This window comes from Felis catus, chromosome A3, assembly GCF_018350175.1.
Source record: "Felis catus isolate Fca126 chromosome A3, F.catus_Fca126_mat1.0, whole genome shotgun sequence".
Classification (NCBI taxonomy): domain Eukaryota; kingdom Metazoa; phylum Chordata; class Mammalia; order Carnivora; family Felidae; genus Felis; species Felis catus.
The window spans coordinates 126,851,679-126,864,174 of record NC_058370.1 but is presented as its reverse complement, the minus strand read 5'-3'; the positions used below and the strand labels follow the sequence as shown (position 1 = coordinate 126,864,174).

General features: G+C 44.0%; 2 protein-coding genes across 4 annotated transcripts in view; one reads left to right on the top strand and one right to left on the bottom strand.

Moving 5' to 3' along the window:
* VSNL1 (visinin like 1) overlaps window positions 1–3,733 on the top strand; it is a 98,411-nt gene extending 94,678 nt beyond the window's left edge. The window contains exons 3-4 of the mRNA XM_003984488.6: window positions 725–940; window positions 2,750–3,733. Coding sequence (XP_003984537.1) covers window positions 725–940; window positions 2,750–2,947 — 414 coding nt within the window. The 3' untranslated portion in view covers window positions 2,948–3,733. The remainder of the gene's footprint in view (window positions 1–724; window positions 941–2,749) is intronic.
* Window positions 3,734–9,925: 6,192 nt separating this feature from the next.
* Window positions 9,926–12,496, bottom strand: part of SMC6 (structural maintenance of chromosomes 6) — a 78,435-nt gene continuing 75,864 nt past the window's right edge. For all 3 annotated transcript variants that reach the window (XM_023252082.2, XM_003984487.6, XM_045054910.1), the window contains 2 exons: window positions 11,228–11,325; window positions 9,926–10,433 (listed from right to left, as the gene is read on the bottom strand). In XM_023252082.2, coding sequence (XP_023107850.1) covers window positions 10,319–10,433; window positions 11,228–11,325 — 213 coding nt within the window. In that variant the 3' untranslated portion in view covers window positions 9,926–10,318. The remainder of the gene's footprint in view (window positions 10,434–11,227; window positions 11,326–12,496) is intronic.

The following is a 12,496-nucleotide window of genomic DNA, read 5'->3' as shown; positions in this document are numbered from 1 at the left end:
GGGCCGACACCCCTGCCTCACTGCCCATGGTCTTACCTCCTCTGGGGTCTGCCCTTCCTTTCCTTCCTGGGTCCATTCTTTGTCTCCCTACGGCACTCTTGCCAACTGTTGGCTCTGAAAAGAAACCTCTTTATATCTTGCAAAAATAAACCCAGTCATGTTCTATTTTTAATGGGTTTTAAATGTCTGTTCTACAAAAGAAAAGTCCCTGTAAAAAGAAGTGAAACCCTGGAGCCTCATCAAGGGAGTGTGGATGGGAAGCCGGGCAGGGGGGCAGGAAAAACCAGGTCTGGGCAACCTTGCTCTGGCCCCATGAGGCAGTGAACCTGGACATCCACAGGCAGAAAGGGGGAGTTCATGGAGCACCACCCCGTGTGGGGAGAGGAGTCTGCTACCTGCCTCAGTCCTCGTACTTGTGGGAGGGCGGCCAGGGAAGCCACGGATGAGGGACGCTAGCTGCGGGCTTGAGGGCCTGGCCACCACAAAGGCATGTCCCCGGCCTCACCCACAAGAAACAGCCAGGCGTCTGAGTGAGGACGCACTGATGGACGCCTGCCCTTGGCCTTGAGTGCTGGCCCAGGCAGGAGGCCCGCCGGTCACACCCCCTCCCACGACAGCCCACGAGAGCGCCCGGTGCAGCCCGCGGTCTAGGCTTTCCTGGGCCGCGCCCCGGCCTGAGGTTTCGGGCCCTCCCGGCACCTGAACCTGTGCCTTCTGCTTGCAGTTCTTCCCTTACGGAGACGCCTCCAAGTTTGCCCAGCACGCCTTCCGAACCTTTGACAAGAACGGGGACGGCACCATCGACTTCCGAGAGTTCATCTGCGCCCTGTCCATCACTTCGAGGGGCAGCTTCGAGCAGAAACTGAACTGGGCCTTCAACATGTACGACCTGGACGGCGACGGCAAGATCACGCGGGTGGAGATGCTGGAGATCATCGAGGTGAGGCGGTGGCCCTCGAGGGGCGGGGCCGGGGCCTTCGGGTGGGGGGCGAGGGCGAGGGCGGGGTCGGGCTTTCCGGGGACCTGGGCGGGGCTGGGCAGGGCACGTGGGGTGGGGCACCCGGGGCCGCCAAAGGGAACCCTATGGAGGAGGCGGGGGGGGGAGGGGGGGGGGGGGGGGGGGGAAGGGCCCGCAGGCCGGGGCTGGCCTTCCGGACGAGGGCAGGGCAGGGCGAGGACTCCGGGTGGACTTGGCCCGAGCGGGACTTCAGGACGGTGGGCGGCTAGGCTCCCTGGCTGGCCGACGGGCAAGTAAGGCAGAGACCCCCGGAGGAAGCTTCCTGGGGCGTAGGCTGTGGCAGCTTCTTTTCTTCCCTGCCAGGAGCCCTGCTGGTTGCATGCCGGGCCTTGAATTCTCCGGACCCCTGTCCCCCTGCCTCAGCCTCAGCGCAGCGCTGGGAAAAGTCACAGATCCAAGCCGCTGGGCCCAGATTCAGTTCTGCCCTTGGCTTAGCTCTGCTCTGCTGGATGGCCCCTTCTTCCTCAAACCAGCTTTCCCTCTGGTGGATGTAAGATGCTGCCCGTGGCTCTAACTGGCATTTTTTTTTTCTAACTGACATTTTTAAAAACTTTGAGTTATTTACAAACCATAAATTCATCCATTATAACTGTACAATTTACTAAAGTAAGCCGCCATCGCCATAATCTAATTTTAGAACGTTTTAATTCCCCCAGTAAGACCCCTCATGTCACCTGCCTGTTCCTATTCCAGACTCAGAAAACTCCACTCTTCTTTTTCTCTGTGGATTTGGGTTTCTGGACCTTTCATATAAATATAACCATACGGTATAAATATCTATAGCCTTAATGAATGACTTCCTTTTTTGTTTAATCTATGTTGTAAGACTTATCAGTATTTCAGTCTTTTATACTACTAAAATAGTATTCAATTGTACAGATACATCATATTGTTTGAGCATTTGTGCCGTTTCTACTTGGCTATTATTAATAATGCTATGAACATCCACCTGCAAGTCTTTTTTTTAATTTTTTTTAACGTTTATTCATTTTTGAGAGAGACAGAGTATGAGCAGGGAAGGGGCAGAGAGAGAGGGAGACACAGAATCCGAAGCAGGTTCCAGGCTCCAAGCTGTCAGCACAGAGCCCGACGTGGGGCTCGAACTCACAAACTGTGAGATCATGACCTGAGCCGAAGTCGGACGCTCAACCGACTGAGCCACCCGGGCGCCCCCACCTGCAAGTCTTTGCGTGGAAGGGCATTTATTTTTTTCAGGCAGTTTCCTAAAAAAGTTGTTTCTATTTAGGAAATTCTCACATTGAGAAATAATTGTGTACAGTTAATTGAACTGGACAGTTGGAAGTCCTTATGAACAGAGTCCTTGATCCACAGATCTCCCTAAAGTGTCTTCCTTCTGGACTAAATTTTACTGGCTTGCCTTGCTCAGTTATCCTAGTAGATTGTAAATTCCTTCTTGGTTGGGACCACATTTTCTGTTTTCTTAAATCTTCAAGGGCTGGTGCTCACCTGCACCTCAATCCCAGAATGTTTAAAACAGAGCTCAGCGCTCTCCTCCTGAATAAAGATTCCTCATCCATTATTCTTGTGCTTACCACGGAGCCACTCTTTCTACTCACTTCCTCCAGCCAGAAACCTGGGAGTCAGACAAGACACACATATCTGATTATATCTCTGTCTTATTTAAAACGATTTAAGGAGTCCTTTGAAGTAAATTTAAATTCTTTATCATGTCGTAGGAGAACTTTACGCTCTGTTTCTGGTTTTCCCAAGGCTATCTATAAGATGGTAGGCACTGTGATCATGATGAAAATGAATGAGGACGGCCTCACGCCTGAGCAGCGAGTAGACAAGATTTTCAGCAAGATGGATAAGAACAAAGATGACCAGATTACACTGGATGAATTCAAAGAAGCTGCAAAGAGCGACCCTTCCATTGTATTACTTCTGCAGTGCGACATTCAGAAATGAGCTGAGGTCAATGCTATGGACTGCACAAAAGTCTCAATGTTCCATTCAGTCTGCAGCTATACACACACACACACACACACACACACACACACACACACACAAATATTGCTTGGACTACCTATCAATGGACTTGCTTCTTGTGTTTGAAACACTTGTGTGCATGAGAATGTCATTTGCTAATGAATTTTAAAAGCATATATTATAAAACAAACAACCTGCCACGATGTGATACGTGTAACATCATTTCATAAAAACCCTCCTCCCCTAAAGCCTGGGCAGAAATGTGCTGCAAAGAGTTCTATGGTTTCTTGTTCATGTTTTGCCAATGCTCGCGTCTCCTTGATTACATGTTAGTAGCACTGAGAACCCCACGGTAATGTAACTTTAATATAAGCTGTGTCACCATTCTCCTGTAAAATAGTACTGACAGACATGTGGAGGGGCCTTGGCTCCTCTGTGTGGTCCATACTCGAGATCTTGTATTATCAGTGGAGATAAATGTGCTACATTTGCATGCCTCTTAGGTTTGCCTTAATTCTTACCTCATTTGCATCCTATCAGTCTGGAAAGAGCTATGTTGGAATTAATGCAGTATAAAACTTAAAAATCCTGCTAAATGACTCGTTAAGTATATCTATCTATATATACATATACACAAAGATATTATTTATTGAAAGTAAAAAAAAACAAACAAACAAACCTGGAAGTGTATTGATTTCTGCTTGAATTTTCAAAGGCATCCAAAGAGGTGGCAACAGATGTCCCAAATAAATTTATAACATTTGACTTTTTCCCTCAATTCTTACTTCGTAATTTTAAATTTGATGTTCATAATCATCAAGGGTCAGGTAGCAACAACTTACCAAATCGACCCTCTTAAACACACAACTTCGGAATTCAGAGAATTAATGACACCAAATGACAGCAACTTTCCAACCCTTCATCCTGGCCCTCAAAAGCAGGGCAAAAAACATGCTATGTAAAGTTGAAATGAAACATAAAGCTTGTTTGTTCTCAACAAATGCTCACTGTGTGAAAATAAGCTTCATCTCAACATGACTGGGTGCTGAGGATACATCATCTCTTTTCTTTTTCTTTTATTTTTTTTAATGTTTGTGTATTTTTGAGAGACACAGAGCATGAGCGGGGGAGGGGCAGAAAGAGAGGGAGACACAGAATCCGAAGCAGGCTCCAGGCTCCAAGCTGTCAGCACAGAGCCTGATGAGGGGCTCGAACCCACGAACCACAAGATCATGACCTGAGCCAAAGTCCGACGCTTAACTGACTGAGCCACCCAGGTGCCCCAGGACACATCACCTTCTTCAGAACCATGTGGAGGACACGTGCAGCCAGCTAAGTGTCCTCCAAAAGTAGCCCGTAGGAAAGAATACGTCTATCTTTCCAAGTCAAAAGTATACTGGTTGTTATTTTTAATGATAGAACAAAATGCTGACCCTTTTAGCCCTGAGGAAGGCAGGTGGAAAAGATTCCCTCAAGAACTCTAAAGGCAGGTTGGGATTTTCAGAAAGTATCTAGAGAAGCTGTTTTTTTCTTTAGGGCTGTGCAACAGAACTCTCTGGGGTGATGGAAATGTGTACGTCTGCACCAGCTACATGTAACCATTGAGTACTTCGATATGGCTAATGTGACTCAGGAACTTAATTTTCATTTTTAATTAATTTATTTGCCACATGTGGCTAATAGTTACAGTATCAGACAGGGCAGTGCTATATATTATTCACTTTTTATTCCATGCCTTTTTTTTTTTTTTTCCTCTGAGTACTCTTCCTTTGTCTGTCTTAGGATCATTAAGTCAGACCAGAGACCAGGGCCTAACGATTTCATGCAGCCATTCAGCAAGAAGCTGTGAGCAAGCACACCTCACCACAAACACTCGGGACGCCGATGGTACCTGAAACACTGATAGAACCGTCCCAAGTGCTAATAGAATGTCCTTCGCCCCTGTGCTTGGTGAGTCCAAAGTGGGGGCAGGGAGAGATGGGAGAGCCTCGGTGCCCCCCGATATTCTCTCCCCCTGCTAAGTGACGGGGAGGTGGGGTGAGGAGCCGGGGAGGCTCCTTAGAATGGTACTCGGTTAAGTCAGACTCTGGCTATGCATTCATAGCAAATCTTCATTGGCCGCACCCTACGCACCCAACGCCCTTCTCACGGGGGGAGACAAATGATACCCAAACACCACACACACACACACACACACACACGTCCACCTGTAAGAACAGCGAAGAAAAGAACCATGAGCTGAGAAGGATGGGCAGCGACGGCACGTAGCAGTAACTATTTGTGACGGAGTAGTTAGGTGACATGTAGAGGAAGACCTGAAGGAAGGGAGCCACCGAGATGTTCAGGGCAATTATGGAGAGAGAAAAAAACCCAACCCTCCAGCAGCCCGACTCGTTCTTTTCGTAAATACAATGTGGGGACTGGGCCAGCAAGTGAACACGGCACCGGTAGTGTAGACGGGTGCAGCCGAGCTTGGCTAGAGCAAGTGCGCGGGCGCTCTGGGAGGCAGCATGCTCACTTCAGGGTGTATTGCCCGGAGAAGTGCTCACAGACCTACAGGGCGCCGTAAGGGGACGTGTCCCAGGATGTCTGTGACAGCGTGTGGGGGAACTGCAGGCAACCTGGCGGCTCATCGCTGGAGGAATAGGTAGGTAAAGTGTGATCGATGCATCCTAGGCGTACTACACAGAGGCCAGAAGCAACAACGCACGCACAGCAACGTGCCGAACGGGGAAAAGAGAAATAAAATCTCTTGCAGGGTGTAATATATAAACGTCAACGCATTCTCATGATAAGAACACTGAAGTCATGTTGAAACAAAAGGAAATATCACATCAGAGTAGTTATTGGGGGTGGGGAGTAATGGGAGTGGTTCAGTCACCGGTGTTCCACAACACCTCACCCCCAACACCTGGTGGCTTGAGACAGAAGCAATCATTTTACTATTTCCGTGGTCTGCGGGGCAAGGGTTTGAGAGAGGTATGGAGGATTCTGGCTCGGGGTCTCTCCTGCAGTTGCAGGCCTGTGGCAGCTTGAGCTGACACAGGGGTCTGGAGCAGCTGGGGGTTCTCTTCCCATGATCTCAGGGCTCCCCCCCCCCCATCTGGGGCCAGTTTGTGCTTTCTCACACTGCGGTGGCCTCAGTGACTTTCATGGTGGTTCAGGCTCCAGCTCAAGTAGTCCTAAGAAGAGGCTGGACGTTTCATAGTTTTTTCTGACCTGACCCCAGGTCATGAAATACCACTTCCACAGAAAGCATTTTACTGGTGACAAGAAAGTCAAAAACCCATCCAGAGTCAAGGGAATATGATTCCATGTCTTGCTTTTTACAAGGGAATCCTTTTGTTTGAAGAAATTATATTTCCTATAATTCACTCATTTGGGATAACAGTCTCTGGATGAATAATATGAACTTCTTTCTTTTTAAAAAAAAAAAAAATTAATGTTTATGTTTATTTTTGAGAGAAGAGTGTGAGCAGGGGAGGGGCAGAGAGAGAGGGAGACACAGAATCTGAAGCAGGTTCCAGGCTCTGAGCTGTCAGCACAGAGCCCGACACACAGTTCAAACCCACAAACGGTGAGATCATGACCTGAGTTGAAGTCATATGCCTTACTGAGCCACCCAGGTGTCTCTGAATTTCTTTCTTAAAGAGCAGAATTTTCTCCACACGGTTGGAAATAATGTCAAGAAGTAAAACACATGCTTAAACAGATGTGTTCCGAGAGCCCTACGGCAGAGGATGTGTAGGGCTATGGCGAGAAACTGATAGTCAATTAGAGCCTCTAAATACAGTAGCGTAGGGTTCCCGTAGGTCCTTTCTTGCAAGCAATTACGTTTCTCCAGTATTCTGGGCACACAGTTTGGATTTTTCTCAGCATCTTGCGGGTGAACTATAGATCTTCAGACTCTTAAGTGGAGTTTTCCATTCTCACACTCGCCAGTGTGACTTTCCTCATCAAGTAGCAGTGTGCTGGCCTCCTCGTCCGCTCCTTCGCCGCCCTTGCGAAAGGCACCGTATCACCTTAGGTTTTAGGCCCCAGGCCAATTATCCTTGATTCTTCTCTCACAACTCCCCAGTATTACCAGCAACTCCACTGCCTCTAGATCTCAAATTTAAATGCTTCTCCTCCCATTACTTTGGCCCAAGTCCCCACGACCTCTTACCTGGACCACCGTCAGGGCTTGCTTTCTGTTCACCACGGCCCAAACCCTACTCTGTTCCCACGGCAGCCAGGAGGAGTCTTTAAATAGGTTTACTAGACCAGGTCTGAAAACTTCCTTAGACGTCAAATGATCTTTCTTCTGCCTACCTCTGAACCTCATCCCCTTTGCTCATGAAGCTGTATCAACATGAGCCTTTCGATTCCCGGACATGAAGTTCATTCTCACAAGAGGGACTTTGCCCTCATTTCCTCTGCCTCTGCTCGTTCTCTCGCTCGTTTCAGGCTCTGCTTAAATACCTTCTGCAGAGTCTTCCCCTAACAGGGCTTCTGAGATACCCTCCCCTCCACTGTTAACTCCTTACCCTGCTTTATTATGCAAGCAATTAGTTACCTGGAAACTATAACTTTCAGCTCCATGAGGGCAGATTTGGTATTACTCACAGGAGTGTCCCCCGTGCTTTAAAGTGCTATAAGCACATGGCAGGAACTTCATCATTTTTGCATGAATTAATCTCTACATTCGTACACTGCAGAAAATCAGGGAGCAACAGCCCTCTAAGCTTGCTGATCAGTGAGTGTTCTCAGGCCACAGTTGTTTCTATGGACTCTATCCAGATGCCCCGGCCAAAATGTAATAGGGTAGGTATCAATATTATATATAATTAGGACAGAACATTTCGTTTGCTGACTCAAAGAAACAGCGAATTTATATCTACCCTATTAGTTTACCACTCTTTAATCAAAAGCTATTCCTATTAAATACTGTTTTGGCGAATCTTCAAGTCCACAGCCATTTAGCTCCTGTCATGAAGTATCTGTTACCCTATGAACTCATAGAACTCTAAGTTTCAAACCAGTTCTCCAGAAAGTCTGAGCTGGCTGAGGTACATCTATCTGTGTTGACGTAAAACCAAGTCCTAAATCTAACGGGAACATTACTGACTCGGGACACAATACTTCGTACTAAGTTGTGCCACACCTGCCTGTACAAAGGAAATCGGGATCCTTGGGGCTCCACCAGTCGAAAACACTTGTGATTCAGCCCAAGTCCTACTCAGTTTCTTACTCAGAACTGAGACATTTTGGAGACATGTGAAGGAAAGAAAAAAAAAAAAAAGCACTAGAGAACGGGAGAAGTGAAAATACTTAAACAAGAAGGCTGAATCTTGTTGACTGAATCTTCAGTGTAATCTTCAATATTGAGTAACTATTATTTATATCTTGGTTTACTAAAACTCATCGTATTTGTCATCTTGAGACCGGTTTTAATCACGTCCACCCCACGGATTTGAGAAGGTAGGATTGAAGAGTCCGAGGGAGTATGTGCCCCTTGTTTCCCGGGATTTCATTCCTCAGTTCAGCCCTGATGATAAACCAGGGGTCGAGGAACCCTCTGATGTAGTGAAGTCACCCCATACATATACGCTTTAAGCTTTATTTTTAGAAGTTACATATAGTTAATTTTTTTCTTCTTTTATTCTAATTAATCAATGTTACTATTAATTAGAACATTAATTGAGATTATTTTCACTTATGATAGTTGAAACCAAAACTTTGTGAGGCTAAAGCAATGAATAATCTTAAACTCTTAGCAAAAGATATTCAGATACTTGAGGATTTTATTTCTCACTCTGCACTCAAGAACCGTAACATTCAAAAACTCTCCTAAGGATTTAGATGCAAAAATTATTTAGCTAATCTAAGTTTATGCATTTGGTATATTCTTCATTCTTTTAATTTGAAAAAGCACATGTATGTTAAAAAATAGTTTTGATACAAATTGGTTATAAACATAACTTGAAAAGGTCAGACTTTGTATGGTTATGGGGGATGTTTAAAACTTTCAGCATACATCTCCTCTTTCTATAAATTCTTAGATTAGAAAAGCAGTTTGCCAACTGATCTCACATTAAGGCTAAATCAGACTCCCTTCCCTAAAATAAAAAACAAGATCCATTTTTTCTCAGTAACAATAGAAGTGCTGCTGGTTTTTAAAATACTGTTTTTCTTAAAATACGTCCTTTTCAATTACATAAATATTTATTGCTGGCAATACAGGAAGTGCTTCTTGAATACCCATGTCTGTCTTAAAACTTTAGCACTTACCCTCGTATCAAACACAGAGAATCCAGGCAGAAGTCCTATTCATGCCTTCTTAAACAAGATTAAAAAAAAAAGAAAAGCTGATAAATACCATTTCCTACAATATGCTAGATTTTATCATTCCAAGGCCAGCTCTAAAATCAGGAGAGGTCTTTGGCTGGCCTTTGGCTCTGGGCTGCTTTCCTGCTCCACAGGGGGCCCCAGTTCTCCCAGACCTTCTTCCCAGCCTGGGTCCTCTCAGCTGAGCCAGAGCCCAGGAGCCCCAGACAGCGGACTGAGGGGTCGTAAACCAGGCAAACAGGCTGCAGGTCAGGGTGCAGTGCTGTGTCACAATCCCGTTGTGACACGGGTTAGACGCTTAGCTGGGTGGACGACAGGGGACTCTGAAAGGCACTGTGTCAGAGCTGGTGGTGTTCCAGGGCTCCTTCAAAGTGCCATACAGAGGGCATCCTCAGTTTGAATGAGATATAGTAATTAAAAGTACAGCTCAAATCTATAGTTGTATCTCTAATGGTACAAAGTCACCTGCACAGGGATTCTGACCAAAGCTTTATACTCCTGTGCAGGCCCCTCATCATTAATAAGCACAGACAGACAATAAATCCACTGTAAACTGGTCCCCGTCCCCAGACCACCTGTGCACCACCTGAGATGAGAATGTGATATTCGGGAAAACAAAACTAAATATAATCAGGTGCTCAAACTTTTATTTTAATTCTTACAAAATACCATAGAAATGAACCCAAACTAAACAGATATGTACATGTACATATGTACAAAATTTTACTTCTGAAAAACAATCTATAAAAGTAGATGGTTAAAAAAAAAACTTAAAAAAAAAAGATTTAAAACCAGTACTATGAAATTAATTTTCTCAAAGTAAAGTAACAGTAATTTTAAATTGCTGGTTGTAGTAGGCTTTCTAGATTTATTTACACATTTTATTGGGGCCAGATGTATAAAGGAGCTTCTTTTATTTCGGAATATCTTCAGTTTCATTTTATTTCATCACAGACTCCTGAACTGTTTCCCTTTACAACTCTTCCACGTGAGGATGCAGCCCGTGGCACCAGCGGCTACAGATCAGCTCCGGTCTTCTTCCTCCTCACGAGTCACAGGTCGGAAAGGCAACGTAGTCTGTCCTCTTTCAGGGTCAGACATCCGAAGAATTCTAATCAGTTTACTAGACGGAAGTGAACTAGAGGAAGTAAAATTAATTATTCAAAACGTCTAGGAAATTTTTTTCACATTAAAAAAAATTCTACTCCTACCTCATGAAAACACAAATCTACCCTATCTACTAATGTGGGATATGTTGAATATCAGGAGTTCTAGGAGAAATATAATTTGCAATCAAGAAATAATTTGTTTTCATTTTTAAAAATTAACTTCCTGCTAAATGCCAGGGGCTTTCAGTTTAGAAGAAAAAGAAAATGAGATTTATATACCAGCTCTTTCTAACTCTTGTTCTTCCTGTCTTGCCAGGAAATTCTGTCTGTCCTGTCTACCTGAAAATTCCCAGTCACAAACTTAAATCTCCCTAGGACCAAGTGACCGCTTTAGAGGCAGAGTATCAACTCTCAGTGACACCATGCCTACTGCCAGCAGGGGACAGCTCCTTATTTAGAAAGACTGATGGCCGTAAGTCACCGGGAAAAGAGCCAAGACTAGGGAAATCCTGAATTGTGTCTTTAGTCTAAACAGAATTAGTAAAATTAAATTACTTTATTAGTTGGTCATGATAATCACAAAGGAACAGAGTCAAAATGGAAATAATAACAAGTCAGTACTCATATTTAAATCAACTTGGTTTTGTTATGGAAGGGAGATAATAAAAATACAATTTTAAGCACCTAAAAAGGAAAAATTATCTTAAATCTCCTGACACAGGAACTGATTTATTTCTTAATATTGGTGATTTATGTGTTTGCATTTTAAAAATTTAGATTATAAGAGATTTATTTTCCCCCTTTATATCTTTTTCAAAGTTACCTCATGCTTTGAGGGGTAAGCAAGATGAACTGTCTGAAACGCTGGGAGTCCGCCATCTTGAGTATCATATCCATGGCAATTCTCCGGTTAACCATGTCCTAGGGAAAAAAGTTAGGGTCACTGCTGCATTAATCACGTTCCTGCAGAAGCAGCATTCATTCTGCTGGCTGATACCAACTCCTGCATTTTTATCCAGGGATCATCTACTACCTTATTGATGATGCCAAACTACTCTTACAGGGAAAGATAATATCCAAAACTATGAGTGGAAAATAATAATACATGTCTCTTCCAGGTAATTTCTATAGTCAGATTGTTTTAGTAAAGATAGCTCCCTCCCTCAAATATATTTAGCAATTAAAATAATCAACAAATATCCCAAAGACACAACTAAATGTTACAAAATGAATCTAATTTGTACAGTAATAATAATTAATACCTCAGGAGAACAACATAAAAAATGACTAGCTATAAAGTTACTAATTCTGTCAAAATGTCCCTCAATGATGAAGGTGTTTTAAAACCTCTGACCCTGCCCCACCACCTTCTACAATGTGTACAATTTGAACCAATGTAAATTTACAAACCAATCCCTCCATTCAATCTTTAAGTTAAATAGCGTATCAGTGTACAGAAAAATAATGCTTCATTATAACAGGGCTTTTTTAATTAATTTTTTTTCATTATAACAGGTTTTGAAACTAAATTAAACTAACTGTGTGCTTACATTTTCTGAGTTCAATTATCAGAGAAAGAAAAAAATCAAAGTACTGCTCCCTACCTTGAAAATTCCTGAAAAGTTGAAAACATAAATGTTATTATAGGCATATATTTTTAACGGTCTATTTGAAAATTTATGTGGCAGTACAGCATTGTGGTTAAGAACACACTGTTCGGGGAGCGCCTGGGGGGGCGGTTAAGTGTCTGACTTTGGCTCAGGTCACGATCTTGCGGTTTGTGGGTTCGAGCCCCGCGTCAGCCTCAGTGCTGATAGCTCAGAGCCTGGAGCCTGCTTTGGAATCTGTGTCTCCCTCTCTCTCTGCCCCTCCCCTGCTTGTGTTCTGTGTCTCTCACTCTTTTCAAAAATAAATAAACATTAAAAAATAATTTAAAAAAAAGAACACACTGTTTTGGAGGCAGACAGGTTACTACCATCCTGGTTGCACAGCTCAATGGCTTGTATTATATAAATTCTTCCCTCAGGCATATCTGTAAAGCAACCTAACTTAAAGTTAACAAAAATAACGAGAGGTTGTTCAAGTAGAATGC